The sequence below is a fragment of the Neopsephotus bourkii genome, unplaced genomic scaffold (genome assembly GCF_033783945.1).
Source record: "Neopsephotus bourkii isolate Nb327-2 ecotype Australia unplaced genomic scaffold, CSIRO-AGI_Nbou_v1 NB_894, whole genome shotgun sequence".
NCBI classification, from domain to species: domain Eukaryota; kingdom Metazoa; phylum Chordata; class Aves; order Psittaciformes; family Psittacidae; genus Neopsephotus; species Neopsephotus bourkii.
In genome coordinates, this window is record NW_026901388.1 from 110,326 (window position 1) to 131,991 (window position 21,666).

Genomic DNA, 21,666 nt, shown 5'->3' on the forward strand with positions numbered 1-21,666 from the left:
AATGTGTGAAGTAATTTCATTAAGAGTTGGGAAAACAAGTTGTCCATGCCAATTTTCAGGACAAAACAAAGCATACCTCGATGAAACTAACACCTTACATTTTTCTTAACTTAGATCATTAACTAACTCAAAATTAAGTCTAGTGAGCATAAGGACAGTATATACAGCATCCTCCTAAAAAAGAAACCCAACCAACCAAACTAGCTATCTTCTTTTGAACTCTCAAATATCTTTTAATAGTATAAATGGATGCTGAATCAAGAATAATTGCACAATGTTTTGCCAAAACATTTTCACTGTGTGTACTACATCTTTTCTATGTCTAATATTTATGGAATAAAAGCTGTCTTGAATCTAAGTTAAGCTAAATTAGTTCCTTTCATTATGATATTTTTTCATTTTGAAGATGGGAGCACCTATATAGCCTTTATAGAATATGTTAATGCATAAGCTTACTACAGCTTAATAAGTATAAATTGAAGTGTGTATAAGAAACTGTTGTAGAAAAGATAAAATACTATAGAATTGTCCTGTTAAAAATCTGATCATGGCCACTATATATTGAGTCGCTAAATGACACATCAAGGATCATCTTGCCAAAAGGCAGAGATCTCAAAGCAAGACAAGAATATTCACTGAAGTAAAAAAATGCCTACTGACTCAGGAACCTCTAGTAAAGGGAGACAAGGGCCTTCAAAGAAAGGTGTTGGCACTTACACCTGTATTTGTACAGCTGCACTTGTAAAAGACTTGGAACTCTTTGCTACATCATTCTAAGATTATGTTTGTATGCCTTGCTTGTACGAGAGCTGGAAGTATTTACTCCTTCATGCTGAAAGACATTTGTCTCATGCTAGTCCTGGCTTATGTCTTGACCTTTTGTACATTGCCATATATAGAGTTCAGCTGCCTATGCCTTATGACACAGTAATGCACTAGAGGTAAAAATCTGTTGAAGGAGAAGAGTTTGAGTTGGATGAGAATTCAGGAGTAGAATGGATTCTATTGCACATCTAAAACTAATCTACAAAGATACTTCCAACTTGAGAGAACAGTAGCTATCCCTTTGACTTGCACTACTGCCTGCCTCCATACAAACCAGCATTTCCAGCTCCCTATCCCTCTGCACACTATGCCTTGTGCTGTATTTATACTACTGAAAACAGAGATTAATTTTTTCACTAAAATCAATTACTAATCCCCTACTTTTGGGAAGGCTGTGAAAGCTGAGGCAAGTAGCATCAGAGCAATGTCGTTGCCCAGCAAACGTGTTAGTTTGTCTGCCCAAACCTGCTGTGTAATGGTTCCTTAATGAGCAAATAAATCATCAGCTGTCAGGCCTAATCCTTTAAAAAAAAAATAATTTAAAGTTTGCAAAGGGGTTGAAATGTATGTCCCTCCCCCACCACCCACCCAAATGTAATATTAGAGCCTAGAAGCAAGTTACTATGCTATTTCTCATTGAAGAAAGTGTGTGCCTGTGCATAAGTTTAAGAAAGGATAAAAATTGGCATTTGCTTTTCTGAGATATGGGGTATTCCTTACTCTGTATACACAATATTATCTTCTTGATATACCATGCTTGTGTAAGATATCCACTACAGAGATCTGAAATGGCCAAGAATTTTAAGAGTTTGTCCCTGTTAATTTTAACTTCTGAGTCTTATAGTCCCAACTGCTTAAAATAAAACCGGAACTGCATACCTTTTAACTCTAAAATAAGCAATACATGAGAAATTTTAGAAATCGTGAAAAAGTTTCATCAGGCAGGTATTGAACTTACTTTGCCAGAAAATATTTACAAAAATAAATATTCACAAAATATTTCCTCATCACCTTTTTTAATATTAGGTACTTCCCAGGTAAAAGTAAGGGCTCTTTACAGTGTAAATATCAGTCCTCAAGACTCTTACATTTTTGCTGGGTTGGAGATCTATACCTTAGACTTCTGCCTCAAGATGTTGAGCTCCACTCTTATATAAAAACATTTTAAATGAATATCTGTGAATAGGCATTAGAGGGGAACATGGATTTCTTTTCTTTTTTTTTTTTCTCCCTTTAAACAACTAGGAGGCCTCATTAAAAGTTTAACATTTAAGTTAATGAACAGTGTAGGAGCCAACTTACTAGAATGTTCTCCCAGAGAGGCCCAAACCTCCTGTGATCCAGCCCAGTAAATGTCCCTCCTTGTTTTGTTCTTTCAACTCATACTACTCAAACTGAATCTTTTCCAATTAGCATTGCCTGTCCAGATAAAAATCTATGGTATCTACTCCATTGCTTGGGCAGTTAGACTGGTGGGTTATGCTTACAGGCCTGCTTGGTGATTTATAGGTTTCTCTGAGGGGGGAAATTTCTGCTCAGTGAGCTGAGGTTTGAATTTACAGTACTGATAGTTTATTCCACTTCCGTTTTTAAATAAAGTTGTGAACAAGCTCATTTGAAAGTGGACTTACAGTATTTGAAGTAGGCTACCTGGCAAATTACTCAGCTGTAAATTCTAGCTTCATTTTGTAAAGGGTTGTTGGTTGGGGTTTTTTGATAGACAAATTTTTCTTTTTATTGAAATTTATTAATTGTTATTTATGGAATGTTTATACTTTTATTCTATTAAGTTAACCCAGTTACTGTTGCTACTGTTATTAAGTTACATTAAAAAAGAGACAATTAAAAAAAAATTACTATGGAAGTGCTATAGGGCAAAGGTGAAGTACAGAAGTAAGGCCTACAGTATGACTCAGGCTAGCATTTTACCTGGGTTCTGTTCTAAATATGATGACTATCTGCCTTAAGCACAAATGATGTTGCTTGCTCTTATGAGGTACACATCCTTTAATTGTCTGACTTTTCAGCATTCTGCATATACTGCAACATTATAGATGTGTGTCTTTCTCATCAGCATGGTGGATATTGGGCGAAAAAACATCTGATTAAATGGAACAAGAAAATGGCTTACACAGTTGATGGAAACCCAGGAAAAGGCTGAGAGACAAGTAACTCAGAGTGCAAAACAAGTCTTATGGACCAGGCTGGATAGGAGCTGCCTTGAAGGAGTTTTTGCTTTCTTTTATGAAAGCTGGTGGTTTTGTAGTGTCAGAAACCACCTATAGTTATTTAATGCTACTAATTTCCTTCAGCTTCTAGAAAGACAGAGCTTCTCATTTAGGATTTCATTTGAAGCATTTCTTTGTCCTAATTCATCTGTAAATAGGGTGTTGTAATAGTTGCTTATGCCGAACAGAGTAGCTGTCAGTGCTTTCAGGTTCTTTAATGAAAGGCACACTCATTGCAAATTGATTTATGAATTTTAAGAAACTTCTGGGTGTGCTCTGAAACAGAGTTCATGTTAGTCTGCCAGCCTATTGCCCTTTTAATATGAAGTTTCTAAATGTCAGATGTGTATTCCTAACAAACATGCTTATTTTAGAGTTAACTTATGACATCCGTTTTTTAATTCACTATCTCCTTGTTAGACATGAATATTCCTTGTGAGGAATGGGAGTCTGCTCACACTCTTGTGAGGAGATAGGAATGCCATTTAATGACTTCAAATAAGCCCAGTTTTACAGGTAACTTTTTACTCCATCACTCATTACTATTGCTACAAAATTGCAGGCTTTTTTAATAAGGTGAACTCCAGGTCCAGCAATCAAAGGAATACAATTATATGACCAAGTGCAAAAAGTGAACTTGGGCTGCCTACTGGCACATGCTTGAGTAGTCAGGTTTTTTTAAGTACTGTAGTTACACCAGCTTTTCACTAGATGGCACTTTCACCAAGACACTTCGATTCACATATTTTCTGATTTGTTCCTTTATCCCTTGTTGAGCTTCATTTTGTGTTCCTTTTTCTTGAAAGGATTCTTTGAATGCTTGATTACTGCGCCTTCTCTATTGCTCCCCAAAATATTAGTGATACTGCAGAACTGCCTCTATGCTGTTCACAGATGTTTTGTGATTGTGATGCCCTGTTCTTCAGTCCTTGCCGTTTCCTACTGCTATAAGGGTAATTGAAAGCTATGAAAATTTCAGAACCTTAGCAAGCTCATCTTATGTCAGTCTATTGTAATACAAGTAATATTTAAAAAACTAAACCAAAACAAAACAAAAAAACAACAAACAAAACTGTTGTAATAAGTAAATGTAGTCTGTAATATTGTAAGTACCAATTACTCCAGGAATTAAAAAGTCCTCTCTAAACTATTATCCAGCAGATATTTCTGCAATAAGGGCCAAAGTCAAAGTCTTTAAAGAAGCTTAATAACCTAAATGGCTTAAATTCTGGAAGCGTTTAAACCCTCATAAATGTGCTATCCTGCAGAAATTTGAGGCCTGCATCAGGGGTATCAGCTTCTTTTTACATTTAGGGAATGCTGGATGTGTAAGTTACTGTAGTAATGTGGAAAGGACAGCCTGGTTGAATGATGAGTGAAGTGTTAGGGAAAAAGGTTGAGGCAGAAGGGAAAAGCACCTCCAGCAGGGACCAAGGGACTATTAACCTTAGCTTGGCACACCTTGCTGTCAGGCAGGGTGGGGAACTGTTTCAACGCAGGAAGAGACTACAGGGAAGCAACCTCTGTTGGAGGTCAGCAATCTGGATGCATCAGTTGTTCAGTCATGCTGTAAGCTGAGAGGTAGAACCTTTGTTTGAACCATTATCTGTTTCCTGTTTGCGCTCAAGTCTCTTGTGCCTCCTTCTTTAGAGTGGGGACCCTGCTGAATGGACTACTGGAGTCCGACTCATATGATGCAGGGCATGGAAGGCAAGAGAGGTAAGAACAGAGTAAGTGCACCTAAAGAGTTAGTGTGCTATGATTTTTCTACCTTGTTCAAGAGTCTGACTTTAGGCACTTGGGACTTGGGCTTGAATGAGGACCAACCAGTCTGATAGCTGTGAGCTGGCAACAACAATTGTATGCCTTTGGAAACACTGAAAGGCAGGAACTTGGGTATATGAGAGGTTTTGCTTTGGGGCTGGGTATCTGTATAGTGATCCTGCAGAGACAGATAGGCACCAAAGCAGCTTCAAGGACCTAAGCAAGCATGCTTACTAAAGTTAGTGACTCATATCCATACAGAAAGTGTTCCACTCCTGAATCAGGCCTTTATTATTTTAAAGTCTTAATTAAGTCTCTTTGAACCCACAGGTGCAGCTACTCACTGATGCTTATTTGTTTTCTTTTATTTGTCACAGCCTTTCATTTACCAAAGTATTTCAGTCAGATTGAACTAGAAATATTTCAGGGGATTTTAATCTATCCTTGGAAACTGTGAGCAATTTGGGTACTTTCCTGTGCTATTCTCTGGATATTAGTATGGGCATACATTTGCAGGCAGATCTTCAATGGGTGACTGGACCACTACCATTCTTATTTTACAGGTTTATTTAAGGTTCATTATGTGTTTATGGCTTCTAAGTTATTTCCTATGGAATAGTATTGGTTTTCTTTTTTTCAATGAGCTGAAGTTTAATAGTCAAATGATAAATATTAAGGAAAATAAAATTTTCAGATATATGAGAAATTAATGAAATATTTAAGATTAGCATATTTTTCATGTCTGCCTACTGAATAGGCACCAGATATTGACAAATTTCAGAAATGAGCACATTGAATATTGTGTTCACTTTCTATGCATCAGTCATACAAATATTTTAACCACTCTCTTCCAAACCCACTGCTGTGCTGATTTTTTTCTTTGCTCTAATTTCCATGAAGTTATTTCACAATACCTGAGCTGTTAAGTTATGCCTACTAAGTTATTTCACTGTTAGTTAAGCTCTTTCATTTTATGATTTCTTAAAGCACTGTCTAGAATCCAGGTAGTTATGCAAATTGCTGAACGTCAGTCATTGTGTTCCTTCTATATCAATGAATGTTGGTTTTTTTAATTTATTTTTGGGAGGTTGTTATTAGTTGTTTTATTTTTGTTGTTTGTTGTCATTGATTTTTTTATGTTATTTTCGGGGAAGGGGATTGGTGGGTTTTAATACGAAGTAGAATAACTTCGAGGCATTCAAAGGATATCTCATGGAAAAGTTGGCATAGAGGCATAAGAAAGATAGGAGGTAGCATAAAAAATATTCATTTTGGTTTTGTGAGAGGAAATTTCAGTCTTTCCTGTTTGCTGGCTAATGTACTTATCTGGGTGTGCAGAGAGAACATTTTTGTAGTTCTTTTATTAAATATTCCTGGAACCTAACTAAAATAATACATTTTTGTGCATACTTAAATGTTTTCTGTTCACAGATATGATTGGAAAAGTCTTGTGGTTTTCATGATTTCAGGAGAAGGGAGATAGAGTGAGCTAAGAAGCTACAAAATTGTTTGTGTGCTAGAATATAAACATACACAAAGTATAAATAAATTCTGCCATGTTTAGATTAAATTTTACTGTCAACTTCAAAACCATGTCATGCATGTCTTCTGTTTATTTTACAGTATAGCTAGAAAAAAATGTAGCTGTTTCACTTTACTCTGACCTCCCCTCGGAGGGAGTGCTATGCAGACTTTCTGAAAGCTGGGATTCCTGCTTACAATACAAATGTCAACTGGAGATCATATTCAGGGAGTCTAAATCCAGCTTAAGTCTGGCGTTCTTTATTGTTTCCATATAGGTGACTGAAGATGTCTAGCCAGAAGGGAACAGTAGGTGCTGGGATTTATGGGAAATTTAAATGGTAAAAAATGGCTTGCACTGAAATGTGTTTTGATTCATCCTGGTCTTAAAATATTTTTGAGACATGGTAAGTTGTGGGACGTTGAAAGTACTATGTTATACGTGAGGTACCAAGATCTCTCCCTCCCTTCAGCCTCAGGACTCTCCCTAATAATGCTGGAAGTTAAAATGAATCATTTATGAGCATCAGTAGACACATGGGTGGTGCCTCTTTGTAAACTGGTATTTTGTTGATGCAATATGTGTGACAGCCTTTTAGTTCTGAATATAAATGTTACCGAGGGGAAATTAGGTTGGTTCACAGAGGAGATCAGCCAGACCTTGCAGTACATCTTGCTGAGGAGCAGGTATCTCCACCAGTACTGTTCTTCAGAAACTAGTACATGTAGAAGAAAAATGGAAGGTGAGTGTCTTGAAACTTTACTATCACTTGACTCAGTACTGAAAGTGGAAATACTTAGGTCAGATGTAAGGACAAAAAAAAAAAAAAGAAAAAGAAAAGGGCATTTTGCTGTGTGGAATCAAGTCTAGAAATTACTTCTCTACGGTTTAGATTTTGTTTGTGGACTTAGTGAGAAAGAAAAGAAAAAACAGCTTTGGAAGAAATGCTTTCCTTTTGTAATGGAAAATGAGAGCTGTTTAAAAGAATTGGTGAAACAACAACAAATTGAGAGCTATAACATGGAAAAGAATATATTTTATTTCCAGCATAAATGATAAAGTACTAGTTTTCAGTATTCTCATGCTAGAAGCTATTATTTCACAATGGATACCTGAAGTATTCTTTCTGGACTGAAGGCAAAATGTGAATTAATAGAGAAAAACCAATGACTGGTATTGAGGGTAGGGTTTCTACCAGAGAGAGAAAGCCAGTAAAAGATATGAAATTGATTAGCCTTTAGTATTTTCTCCAAGATGCCTTTGCTTAAGAAGGCAATTGTTAGCGCCTTTGTGATCCAATTGTGATAATTAACTCTGATAAGCAAACCGTGGGCTGACTTTAAAGAAATTCTCTGGGAAACATGTAATATATCAACTCCCTGATGTTCTGGTTCAGCTGGATTAATGAGTGGATGAGGTGTAGTTGTCTTGGTTTTTAAACGCCTCCAGAGAATGGGTGAGGGCATGCCAGGTTCTTTCAGTGTTCTTGACCACAGGAATTCATCATGTGTGCTATAACCACTTCTAATCCTTTCTGTTGAACCAGAACATTTTGTGTTATGGTTGAAAAAAATCTCATTAAGGTATGAGATTTTCAGTTCAGCTCTCTTACTCTTTCTTATCAGCAGGTATGATGCATTCATGAATAATAATGATGTAATGCATTGCTATATTTTTGGTTGTTGTTGATGGTGTGCATGTTTTAACATGGGTAACGCCCAGAACTGCATTTATCTGCTGATCTTTGCTGAAGAGCTGAATGATCAATTTGATTAAATGATGAGATGAAAACTGAGATTAGTTTTGTTCAAGGAAAGAAACCAGAAAAAGTTGGGGGGGTTGTGGTTGTTTTTTGCTGGGTTTTATTTGTTTTCTTGGTTGGTTTTGTTGTTGGTTGGTTTCTTTTCTCTTACCCGTCCTCCCCTCCCAGTTCAATTATGTTTTACTTCAGGAAGTGATCCTGGGAAACACTACTGGGTTGCCTTGGAAGTGTCCTGGTCCCATGGGCTTAGCTATGGCTTTCCTTTTATGTGGATACACCCTTGTTTCTGGTTAGGAAAAATTAGTTTCTACTAAATACCAACTCTATATTCAACTTAGTGCCAGTATAGTTAGAGAAGTTGCATTGCTTGATTTCTCTGTAGTCTTAGCAAGACCAAACTTAACCCTTTAGAATTAAAATAGTATACAAGACTTTGTAGTCCATTAAGGCAAATTTCCAGAACTCCTGAGAATCTGTGGCTCCCATTATCTTCAATAAGAGTGAAGCACTTTCGAAAGTAAAACATTGGATTCAAATAGGTAAAAATGAGTGTTGCCACCCATCCTTCTGGCACCAGGATCATAATTACCCTTATGAAATGACTGATACCCAGACAGGATGCCTAAGGGCAATCAGCTAAAATTTTTGTTAAGCTAATCGTAGCACTTGGGATGGATTGTCAACATTTTTTTTTTTTTTTTTTTTTTAGTATTTCTGTCTCCATTAAATTCCTCAAAGATGTCTGCAAACCTTTTATGACTTAAGCACATGCAGATTGAGAGATTTCATGCATATTTAACAGTACTTACAGTTTGGGGGGAGATATATATTTGTATTTTTTAATAACTCATTTAAGCTTTCAAACACCTGTTTTTTTAATAAAATCTTTCCTTCAATTTACTTTATTATTTTATTACTTGTATAAAAAACTCAACTGATAGTATGTGCAAAACATCTGCTGTCTAGCTGTGGTTGAAAAGCAACTGTAGACAGTGTGCTTTAATGTGGAAAGAACATTACAGTGCAAAATCAATTTTTCAAGTAGAGATACTAATATCATCCCTCAGCATCAGGTATTTATTAAGCAAGAAGGTACTATACAAAAGATGTGAAACTTGTGGCACAGCTTTATAAAGCATTATAACAAGTTTCCACCTGCAAGCTAGGGATGTGGTGAACTTGTAAGGATAATTTTATGGAGGTATGCATCAATCTCAGTGTTGCTGAATTTTGAACAAACTCCTGAATTCATTTTTTGAAACAGTTATCTCTGTCTTTCATCTTTATCTGCTCTTTCATGTAATCTTGACCTCAGTCAATGATGGGAACTGAACTATCTGGTTTTTCCTTTGTGTTCCTTTCTCCGTCCTGCAGTCATCGAGCTGGGAGAAGTTGACCTGAACTGTCCTTCAAACTGCCAAATTCATAATACACAATTCTTTGGAACTGACAGACAGATAGTAAGGAGAGGGCAAGCCTTCAACTTTTATGCTCGCTTTCAAAACCGGGAATGGGATGACTCTGTGGACAAAGCCATTTTCACCGTGGAGACAGGTAGTTACTCCCAAACTCAGTTTTAGTCTTTCCCAGTCCTTTTCTGTTATGTAATATTCTCAGTAGTCTTCAGTGACAAATAGTATCTGCTCACACATCTTCTGTGAAAACTGACTACCTTCCCCTAGCTCAGGCAGTTCTGCTAACTTTTAAAATTTTCTCACTCTGCTGCAGAGGTGACAAGTGAAAAAGAAATCCACCCTTTGCTTTGTATTGCAAATGATGCCTAAACAAATTACTTGCTTTTTACATGTGCTTTGTTTAATCTGATGAAAGTTGTATTTATTTCCCTGAGAAGGCCTCAGACCCTGCGAATCAAATGAGACAAAATGTAGCTTCCCAATGGGCAGATGCCTAGATCAAACCTGCTGGAGCTCTTCCTACAAATTTTATCAGCCAAAATGCATCAATATCAGCGTGTTTCCTCCTTCCAATGCCTGCATTGGCCGTTACATTCTCAATATGCAAATCACATCTTGTGGTCATACATATCAGCGATGTCTTGGAGATTTTTATGTCCTTTTTAACCCTTGGTGTGCAGGTAAGAGCTGTAGTAAATGATCAGATTATTTTAAGAAAAATTCTAGTGATTAGTAAAAATGTTGAACATATGTATTACTTAGATCATAAGTAAGGGATGGAGTCACAGATACAGGGATGGATTGTTTTTGTTTTCTTGTTTGTGTTTTGGGTTGTTTTATTTTTTTCTCTCCGAGTTCAAGACTGTCTCAAGCCAATGTTTTGATTTGTTTTGTTCATGGTAGTAGGGATGTAATATATTCCCCTCCCTCCCTTTTTACAGTGGCTTGACAGGGCAAGAAGCAATTAGCACAAACACTTTTTTAAGGTGAGGGTGACTGAGCACTGGCACAGGTTGCCCAGAGAGGTTGTGAAGTCTCCAACCTTGGAGATGCTTTACAGCCACATGGACATGATCTTGGATAACCAGCACAGCGTGAACCTGCTTGAGCAGGGAGCTGGACCAGATGACCTCCAGAAGTCTCTTCCCACCTCAAACATATTGTAATTCTGTGAATTCTGTGATATCATTATAGAATCATAGAATAGTTAGGGTTGGAAAGGGCCTTAATATCATCTAGTTCCAATATAGTATACAAATACAAAATAAATTCCATAGATCTGTTTCTGATAGCAAGCAGATCTGGAGTCTGTAGGACCTTGCCAAAATCATTACACATTTACATTGCCTGTGCTTTTGATTTGATAAAAATCAGATACTGAACTCTAAGTGCCCAGTGACTGGCTTCTAGAGCGGCTCAGTGTGAAGATAAATTGCAAGTTCTGTAATTCAGCATACTATAGCAGGGAGAGGCCTAATAAAGATAATACCTAGCTGTAAGTAGAACTGAATTGTCTCTGAATGTTTAAAGAGCCCTTAACATGTTTAAAGAGCCCTTGAACATGTTTAAATATATAAATAAAAATAAGTAGGAAAAGAAAGAGGGATGCAGTCAAGTAGAAGATACAGAAGTGCTAGAAATGTACATTTGGCTGACTGATAGCTCTGTATGTTTTCCAGATGACCCTGTATATATGGACAATCAGGCCCATAGAGAAGAGTATGTTCTGAATGAACATGGTATACTGTATGAAGGAGTTCACAAGCATATTACCTCTCGACCATGGCACTTTGGACAGGTATGTTTTAAAGGTTTCTTCAGAAGTAGATGTCATCCATATATGGATAAGTGAAGTGTTATCCATACCTTTTAAGCAAGTTATATTATGTGGTGTGAAAAGTTCTAAGGACCAGTCCAGATTATGCATGCACAAAACAAAACGTCTGAGAATTTCACTGTAGACCAAACAAATGGAAGGAATTTTTCTGTAGTAAAACTAAGGAAACTGCAGAACCATTGATGCCTGTTTTAATTTCTCTTTCATCAGTTTGAAGATGGAATTCTGGATATCTGCTTGAAGATCCTAGACATTGGTGCAAGTTATCATCATGGCTCTGATCGTGACCGCTGTTGGCGCAATGACCCTGTGCATGTCAGCATGGTGGTAAATCACATGGTAAGACCTCTAGTGGTGTGTGACCTCTAAACAGGTCAGAACACACTCCATTACATTATAGAAGGACATGTTGAATTGTAATCTAACATAGTATGAGTAACAGGGGAAATTGTTTCTGTGCTCAGATTCACTGGAAAAGCTAACTTGTGACACTAATATCTAATGATTTTATGATATACTTAGGTTTAAAGACATGGTCAGCTATTTGAGAAAGTGATTTTTATTTTCTCTTTCTAGATAAGCAGCCATATCACAAGCAGTATAATGAAGATTCCAGAAAACAATGATTACCTGAAGGGAACAAAACCATTTTCCTGGAATGGAAGTGTCCCTATTCTTCAGCAGTGGTACAATGGCAGATGCAGGCCAGTCAGATATGGCTACTGTGGGTCTCTTGCTTCAGTAATGTGCACAGGTATGATATTTCAGTCTACCCTTACCCAGCTATCCAAAAAGGAAGAGAGAAAACCAGGATCAGAAATCTCTGACCCTAAAAATTAGTGGAAGGATATTAAGCATTTTATAAAAAAAAAAAAAAGTATTTTTCTCTTTTTATAATATGGTATGGCTCCTAGCATAGTGTTTGTTATCAACCTATTGCTTTCCTATATAGCATGAAGAGCAAGAAGAAAAGCAGTGCTGTCTTTTCTGTGATCTTTACACCATGCAGCTATCAAATCTACAACTTTATTATAAACATAGAGCAAACTGTAGCATTACGGAGACAAAATATCCTTTGGGTGAAGTTTGAAGGCTGAGAGAAACACTGAACAGGAAAACTTGCAGCAGTGTCCCCTCCGAAACATGAATGCAGCATACTATGTTATTTTACTGCAAAGAATAAGATAATAGCGAACTATACAGACAAAATAATTAAGCTTGAATTTTTACCATTTATTTACTGAGCCTGCTTCTACACATGAAATTGAATTGAATTGATATTGAATTGCAATTGAATTGATATTGCAAAGATGAATCTATGTGTACTACACTGTTTCAAACAAAATGACTGTGCTTTATTAATGCTGGATCAGGTTCATTATTCTGGATTAGGAATTTGGGGATATTTCTAGTATAAACTGGAAGAATACCAAGCCATTTCTCTCTGCTAGGCTCTTTTCAGACTACTTTCAACCACATAAAAGAAGTTTTGAAGACAGAATTAGGACATCCCAAATATTACTTTCTATCCATTGTATTTATATAATTGCAAAGTAGAATATGGGAGACTTATTTATAAAACAAGAAAAGGATTTGCTTGTTTAATTACCATTTGTAATGACTCATTAATATTTATTTTTTTTTCCCTACAGTGATGCGCTGTTTGGGAGTTCCAAGCCGTGTTGTCACAAGCTTCTGTTTTCCAAGCTCAAATGAGAATCCACTTGGTATCAATGAGATTTTTGACTGTACTGGAAAAAACCTATGTGGTAAAGACAAGCTATGGTAAATGAGAAATACACAAGTTATTGTGTTATTGATTTTGGTTTTGTTTTGTTTTTTGATTAAATGATGGAAAGACTAGTGTAAATCTAGCAGATCAGCGTATATCTTTCTTTGTCGTGACAAAGCAGTTTAGTTTCCTAAAACCACATTTCAAAACATGTAGTTACTGAACAGGCAGTCTGCTCAATCTACATTTTCAGAAAAGGAAAACCACCTGTGAGAAGTTATGCTACCTACTTACCTTTCTCAGTTAAAAGAATAAGGCCATCTTGTTTGATAATTATGTTGTCTTCCTGAATTTTTTTTATCATAGATTGCTTTATTGTAAACCTTTCAATTCATTTTCATACAACTATGACATTATCAGTTATCACAGCAGAATTTCATGTTGTCACCCTTGGCCTGTGTGTTCGTAGTTTCACTGCAACAGAATTTCGGTTTTGTCTCATCTGTGAGAGCTATTAATGCATTTTCTGCCCTTTCATGTGTTAAAAAAAGTGTCAAACTGAAATATAAGGGACGGAGTATCTTATTTTAGCACAAATTGCTAAAGAGTTTATTCTTTGTTAAGCCATTAAAAAAGAAGACTAAGACAATATGTGATTTTCCTGTGAAGGAAACAGGAGGAAGACATTAGGAAAATAAACTACTTAAAAGAAAGAACTATGCTGACACATTATCAACTGAAAAAAAAAAAAAGGCTGTAATAAGAGTGTTTTGCAATCAGGTCTGCAGGACAAATTTCCAGTCTGAGTGATATAAAGTAAACCTAACAACTCCTGTCCCCAAACATCATTAAAAGTTTTAAGACATAGAGAGTCTTCAGTTGATTAAAATGTTATCTCTGACATGGTTTTCCTCCATTGTAAGGCATTGAACTTGGTGATCCAAGAGATGTCTTTAATCCTATATACCTGCACCCTACAGGCGATATCACTGCTGGAATGAATCTTGGATGGCTCGCAGAGACCTAAAACAATGCTGTGGTGATTGGCAGTGCTTGGATCCGACACCTTTGGAAACAGGAAGAGGTAACTGTTTACTATAACTGTAATTGTTTTCTTCTCATGTTGTTGAGTTTTCCTACTACTCAGGTTACAACCTACTATAATGTTGCTATCTGGCTTAGGTACAGCTTGTAGCGGTCCTACCTGGGTTCGAAGCATCAGAGAAGGGGAGCTGGACTTGGACTATGATGGTCATCATCTGTTTTCTCGAGTAAATTCAAACTATGCTGGCTGGCTTTCCCAAAACAATGCCAAAAGAACAAAGTTTTTCTGCGATCCTTGGCCCTGTGGACAACGTCTAATCACCAAGCGTGTTGGCAGTGAGCAATTTGAAGATATCACTGGGGCTTACAAGTATGAACTAGGTATGATGAAAAGCCATCAAATAAGTTAGAGGAAATTTTCAGTGCTAATCATATAAAATTATTAGTGTAATCTGTCCTTTGTTAAAATTAATAGAACAATCTGAAGTTGGTATTTTTTGAGAAAGAAGAAGGTGCGTTTCTGTTCAAAGACCTTGATTCTTAAACTTCTAAACACATTTAGATGACTAAAATGAAACAGATAGCAATTGCATTAATATAGGATAGGATGTTTCAGTTGGAAGGGACCTACAGTTATCCTCTAGTGTAACTGCCTGTAGCACCCTTCTGCCTCAAAGATGTATTTAACTGAAAGTTACAGCATTATTATTAACTCATTGTTCAAATACCTCATTCTAAGGCATTCACAGACTTGGGATATCAAACACCTCTCTTGGAAGCTGTTCCAGCAGTTGACCACCCTCTTGGTAAAGAAACGCTTCTTCATGTCAAGTCTGAATATCGCCTGATGCAGCTTTGACCCATTCCCCCACATCCTGTCAGTAGGTCCCAGGGAGAAGAGCTCAGCACCTGTCTCCACTTCTCCTTGGGAAGTTGTAGAGAGCAATGAGGTTGCCCCTCAGCCTCCTTTTCCCCAAATTACATAAGCCCAGAATCCTTAACAACTCCTCACAGGACATGCCTTCCAGCTGTTTTAATACCACTATTTGTATGTACCTGTTTTGGTGTCACCGGTACAGCAGTTTAAAATATTAGCAAACTTTAGATAATCTAAAGAAAAACCACCCTAAATTCTTTTAAGCCCAGGATTAACTTCTTTCTCGTTACTTTGTGTACCAGATCTGTCAGAAAATATGCCTGCTTACTGAATTCATGTATTATTAGGATATTCTGCTGTTCTGGTGGATTTGTTCTACACCAAGACACTACACTAGGTTTCAGGAAGAAGGAAGAAGAAATTTAATTATATCTTTATTATGTGGGTAGATGTGTCTTCTTGTGCCTCTATTGGATTCCTTATCATGTATCTTCTTCAACAGGTTCTGTGAAAAACAAAGAAGCCTATTACCGGGCTTACAGAAGAATTTATCCAGGGTACTGCAATGCTTCCAACTGTCATATTGATAGAGAGTTATCGTCTCTGAAAAACCCATTTTTGAGTGACTCTGGTATTAACATGAGGTTAAAGATGGCTAATTGCCCAATGTACGGTGAAGATGTCCAACTGCACTGGCTGCTTGAAAATTTGCGTAATGAAAACAAAACCCTGAAGTTTAATTTGTGTGCACAAATAATAACCTATAGCGGCTGCCCATTGGATCAATTTTGGAAAGACAGTGTGACTATCCCCTTGGGTCCAAGGGAAGGTAAGAAGGTGAATTTGTCTAACACCTCTTTGTCTACTGCTCTTTTCAGGAGATAGTTTGGTTTTTAGGACTAGTGAAGACTTAGTAATAGAGGTGGGAACTGAAATGAGTACAATGTTAAATATTGACAGCTGAATTCACTTTAGGGTGATGATGCAAAAATCAACACAGTGTCAATACTACATGTATAGTGACAGGTAAGTTGTATCTTTAATTTCCCCAAGACTTAGAGGTTCTTAGGATCATTTAAAAACTCATTTCCACTAAAAGTTAGAGTTCTGGTTTCTGTATTCAAAAAAAAAGATAAAGCTGAAGCTGTTTATTAGAAAAGCATTTTTTCCTCCTTTGTCCAGAAGTTACTAACCAATGTAAAACACTTGTTTTGAGCACTAAAATAATACTTTCTAGATATACTGTATACTGGGGAGTGTCAGAACATGAACACTCGTTTACAGGGTTAATATCTTTTTCTGCAAGATAAATGTTGCCTTTAATTAAAACATACCATTATAAGATTAAATTTCATACCTCATATTAACATTCTGTTTTATCACACTTTAATTTTCCTGCTTTTTAGCTTATTGCTTTACAAATTACACTGGAATGAAATTTTCCAAATTTGTGTAATAATAATGATAATGATGGTGATGATAAGGCTTATAATAAATCAACTCGTAAATGCACTGATAGCTATATTAACTGAAAACTATAAATCTGGTTGTTGCAAGTAACAGTGTATCTAACTAGGTAAGCTAGGAAAAATCATGTCTGTTTTTAAAAATGCTGTGATAAATTAATATTTTAGCCATTGTAAATGCCAGTTAGACTTTAAGAGAAAGTGGAAATATTAGCCAAAAATCAGAAAAAATAATTAAGATATTTTTATTTACAGTGAAAACAATTCCAGTATGTATATCATATAATCAGTATGGACCTTATCTCTGTGATCACAACATTATTAAAGTAGTTGCTGTCTCAGACCCAGAGTGTGGAGAAGTTCTGATGGTGAGCAGGGATATCGTGATCAACAGACCACCTGTTATTGTAAAGGTAAAGAATTTTAGTTATGGGATTGATGATCTAAGGAACAGAGGGACTCTTCCTGGCCACTTTCTAGGTATAATGCCAATAAACTTGAAATACTTCCTTGGTTTTTTTTTTTTTTCTTTCTTATCTTGGCAAGATCAGTGTGAATTTAAATGTGTAACGTTTGACTCTAGAGTGATGTGTTTATTTTCTGACTAGCTACTGAACCAGCCAAGGCTGAAAGTACCATGTACTGCAGAGATCTCCTTCTGCAATCCTCTCCAGGAAGATATGAAGAACTGTGTAATGACGTTAGAAGGCTGTGGGTTATTCAAAGAGCCAATGACCATTGAGTAAGATCATTGATTATTTAAATGGGGAAAATATTGGGCGTTGACTAAGGTGTGCTAGATCAGAGCAGGTTTTGAGGAAGTCTAATATTTTTGGTGTTTAAGACCTGAACAGGGCGTTTTGGCTCTCACTGCTTTGAGACTCCATTAAAAGCCTTAGTCCTCTTGAAACTGATGGATCATTTAGAGCTGGCAAGATATGCTGCTGCTTCATTTATTCTCAAGGTTTGCATAAACTGTGTGTTTGAAATTTCTCTCTGAAAGGAAACACACTGTTTTCTTCACAAGAAATTCTAGCTGTATTCTCCATCCCTTATAATCTTATTGAGTTTTTCATAGAATTTCTCTAGTTATTCATGAACTCACATCACACACATGATCAACTAGAAAACAGCAATGAGAAACAGCAATATATGCATTCTGTTCTCATAACATGTTAATCACAGAAAGTGGAGATATCCAGGATGCTATAACATCCTAGGAAAAATAGTTGTTCATTAATATGCATTGATGTTCTTCATGACAAGGAGAACTGACAAAAGTATGACTAGTTTTGAGGGGAAGCAATTAGGAATTGTTCTTGTTGAATAGTAATGAACTCGATTCCACAAAGCTATCTGATCCAAATTAGGCTACTGGAAATGGAAAGCAGGAAGTACATTTTTTGAAGCAGAAGGGTGCTACATTTTTTGCAGAATTCCAGACAGTATCATGAATAAGCTTCCAGTTCCAACTGCAGAACCAACTATGGGAATTTTCCAAATCTTCTCTTGGAACAGAAGTTGTTCCTATCCTTTTCATATAGTGGGTTTGGTTATTTTTTGGAGGAAGGCAAGAAAGACAAAGTTGTTATAACAGTGTGTCTCTGAAAACATATTGTATCAAATCAAGCCTAATTACATGCTCTCACATTGTAGTTTTTCATGTCTCTGAGCTGGCCAGGGTCCTAATTCTTTTCCTTATCTCAATACAGTTTGGGAACACTGGCATCCAACCAGCAGGCACGAACCATTGTGGAGTTCACACCTTACAGGCTTGGCAGTCACCGGCTCCTGGCTAATCTTGGATGCCACAAGTTTGCCTATTGCAAGGGATGCACCAAGGCCGAAGTGTGTTGCCTCACAGGCCAGAACGGTACCCTGCCTGCTGCTCAGAATGGTGCCCTGCCTGTCAGCCAGAACGGGTCACACCCGGTGTGTGAGAATGGCGCCGTCCACGTGAATGGCTCTGGGCCTGTCCCAGTGGCAGACCCTGCGTTCAACTCCATGTGTGAATATGTATGTATCCCAATGTGCAACCCAAATTGCAGTGCAGGGGGTCAGCCTGTGTATGACTTTGTGTACCTCCCTGCGGGCCATCCGTTATGCAACTCCATCTGCAACCAAGGCTTCAATCCAAATGTTAATTCTGGTTTTGATGTGGGAGGCGATCCTGGCTTCCGCGTCGTATGTGAGACTGTGCCTTCTGCTACATGTGCCACGATGCCTCCATCCATGTATGGCTCTATGCCTGCTCCAACCTCCAACCCTGTGTGCCCCCCTATGCCCCAAGTGGTGTTTGAGACAGGTACTACTCCCGTGCACCAGCCTGGAGGCAGTGGGGGGCCGGTGTCCTACTCAGTTGCTGTCCCCGCAGAGAATGCTGTGAGTGCCCTGCTAACTCACTTCATGGCTGGCTCTGGCCCCACCGTGGCAACCCAGGCAGTCCCTACCCATATATCTGCTCCACCATCCCACCCAATGTACTCTCCAGTAGCTCACACTGTCACCATGCCACCAACAGCTGGTGCCTCTGTCTCACATGTTGTCTGTGGCTCTGCACCCTCTCCCACAGCCCAGCCTCCATGTGGCCCAATGCCCACCCTGACCTCCCAACCCCTGAGCACCCCGGTAGGCCATGGCGTGTGCTCCCCAGCCTCCTGCTCAGTGGCTTCCCCTGCACCCCACTCTGCTGCTCGTAGTGCCACTCCAGCAGGGCTGCAGATGGGGAGCGCTCCCCCAGCACGCACGCTGTGCTCCCCAGCCCCGCGCCCCGTGGGACCCCCGGCAGCCCACTCAGTGTACTCTCCATCCCCACGCCCAGTGGGAGCCCCTGCAGCCCACTCCCTGTGCTCAGCCACCTCTGTGTCTCTGGGGGCCACGGGTGCCCGCACCACTGGCTCACCCCCCACTCACCCTGAGGACTCACCCAGAGCCTGCTCCCCAGCCCCAGACCCCCTGGCAGCTGCCTCAGCCCGCTCCCTCTATGCACCCACCTCTTACTCAGCCTCCCGGGCTGTGGGCACCCTGGGGTCTCGCTCAGTATGCAGCCCTCAGTGGGGCCCCTCCTGTGACACCACCACTCGCTTGGGCTCCAACCTCACATGGGCTCCCGCCTCCCGCTCAGCATGGAGCTCTGTGGGACGCTCAGGCTACTCTCCTTTGTCCCGCACTGCCTACAGCACGCTCACACGCCCTTTGTACAGCTCCTTGTCCCGCTCCTACAACACTTTGTCCCGCTCTGCCTACACCACTCTTCCCCACTCCACCTCACCCTCTGCCTATGCCACCCTGCCTCGTTCTGGGTCTTGCCCCCCTAGCAGCACCTTACCCCAGGTAGGGTCCCGCACGCCCTGGAGCCCCAGGAGGAGCACTTATAACTACTTCAAACGTAAATACCTGTAATGGAGAGTAACTTGGAGAAAAGTCAAAGCCAGTGAATTAAAGGCAGGGTGCAGACGCTTTGAAAGAGTTTAAAAATAAGGTGATGGGGCACGGCATGTGTAGTCCTGGGTATTTAGCCACACATTTGAGATGTGCCAAGAAAGCAAGCTGCTAGCTGACTTCTGAGGAATGAATTTGATGTAATACTCGTATGTCTTGAGATACAGTATGGTGGAAGTGACAAACTGAACATGCTCTCTATGGGGCTGTTGTGACAACAGTTGCACAGTGCAGGTAAATGGACTTACTTGCTTGGTTAAGCTGTTTTATAAAGGATGTGCTTTGACTCTCTCTTCTCTTGATTTTTTGCAATGATTACTTCTCAGATCTCTTTGGGCTACAGCACTTGTTGCAAATCTCTCCCCTTGCATGAAATGTACTGTCCTTGGGATACTGCAGAGGTGGCAGTAGACTTGCCTTACATGTTACCTAATATATTGGGTCCCTGAGTCCCAGTATTGTTGTGGCTTGGGTCAGTTCTGCACACACTCAGATTTCCTTATGGGGCAGTGAAAACTGAGGAGGTCATGGAGTAATTAAATTGCTACAAATCAACTGAAGAGTTTAAAAAAAAAAAGAAAGACAGTTGTAATAAATGTAGTATTACTACTCTTGATGTATTACAGTTCCATTATCAGGAACCCAAAGGTCAGATTAGAAAGGCTGCAAAACTCAGTGAACGAATAATACCAACTTACTGGCCTACACAGTTGAATACTTCTCAAATCGCATATTCCCAAAAGTTCTTCATGTGTACTGCATGCATTTAGGTTTGTGGGAGAAGGTCTAATTCCAAGGCTGTGCTTTTTTGATTCAGTATAGGTAGTAAACTTCTATCACCATACCTGAACTAGAGAAGGAAGTATGATATTATCCTTTTTTTCCACTACCCAGCCCTCACAACTAAAAGGTTAAGAAGGTGAATGAAAATGTACTGTGTCTTCTTCAGATAATTGGTACCATTTCAGTGCTAACCCTTTCCCAGTGTAAGAATTGAAGTCATATATTGTCATAATGGAGCTGTCCCCTAATTTTGGATTTGCTCAGAAGAATTTTAGATTTACTGACAACACTTCCCATCCCTCCATTATTTTCCTCTAGTGCTCTTTTATTTTTGGTATAAGTGCTAGTGGGGTTTTGTGTTAAGATAATTTTGCCGGTGCTGCAGAATTTTCAGTTGTGTAGTGATAGTATTTCAGTAGTATCACTTTAGTTCACACCCCTATGCTCTGTGATGAGACTGAGTAACCTTCCAGGGATATGGGAAAGATGTGGCATCAGATGGTAACTATGAATATGCCAGCACTATTAACTACATAGTAATTCTGAGTATGGTAGAAGAACTATTTGCCTGGATATTGTAGTGAAGTGGTCATAACTAATGACTTTTTTTTTTTTTTATGCAGTTTCGATAGTCTTTGCTAGCTATTTGCTGAGAATATCTTTTCCTGACTGACAATAAAAATAGAAATTTAAAATCACCTGTAATTCTGTTGCTTTGGGGTTTTGGGGGTGGGAGGGCAATATCTTTTCAAAAGTGGGGAAGGAATCTCTCCAGATGCACTGAAATGTGAAATCTTCCTTCCACTCCATTTATAGAATCATGTTTCAATTTCTTTTATATTTCCTCTTCCTTTCCCTAAAATCTGAAACCAAGGCTTCAAATTAAGATCTGAATTTAGGGGAAATGTATAGATTTCCTACTATAACTGAAAGAGTTGGTATTAGAGGAAAAATTCAACCATCCTTTTTG

General features: G+C 38.6%; 1 protein-coding gene across 2 annotated transcripts; it reads left to right on the top strand.

Annotated features, from left to right (window-relative positions):
* The first annotated feature begins 6,014 nt into the window (after positions 1 to 6,014).
* On the top strand, positions 6,015 to 21,394 carry LOC133214479 (protein-glutamine gamma-glutamyltransferase 5-like). 2 transcript variants are annotated; one of them, XM_061357388.1, is made up of 13 exons: positions 6,015 to 7,081; positions 9,476 to 9,655; positions 9,954 to 10,196; positions 11,196 to 11,314; positions 11,564 to 11,692; positions 11,930 to 12,107; positions 13,006 to 13,138; positions 14,066 to 14,169; positions 14,268 to 14,510; positions 15,509 to 15,835; positions 16,728 to 16,885; positions 17,081 to 17,214; positions 18,185 to 21,394. In XM_061357388.1, exons 1-13 carry the CDS (start codon positions 6,919 to 6,921, stop codon positions 19,872 to 19,874), a joined length of 3,801 nt encoding a protein of 1,266 aa, XP_061213372.1. In that variant the 5' UTR covers positions 6,015 to 6,918; the 3' UTR covers positions 19,875 to 21,394. The 2 variants fall into 2 exon arrangements, with proteins under 2 accessions (XP_061213372.1, XP_061213373.1); XM_061357389.1 differs by lacking the exon at positions 6,015 to 7,081 and adding an exon at positions 7,208 to 7,922.
* The last annotated feature ends 272 nt before the right edge of the window (positions 21,395 to 21,666 follow it).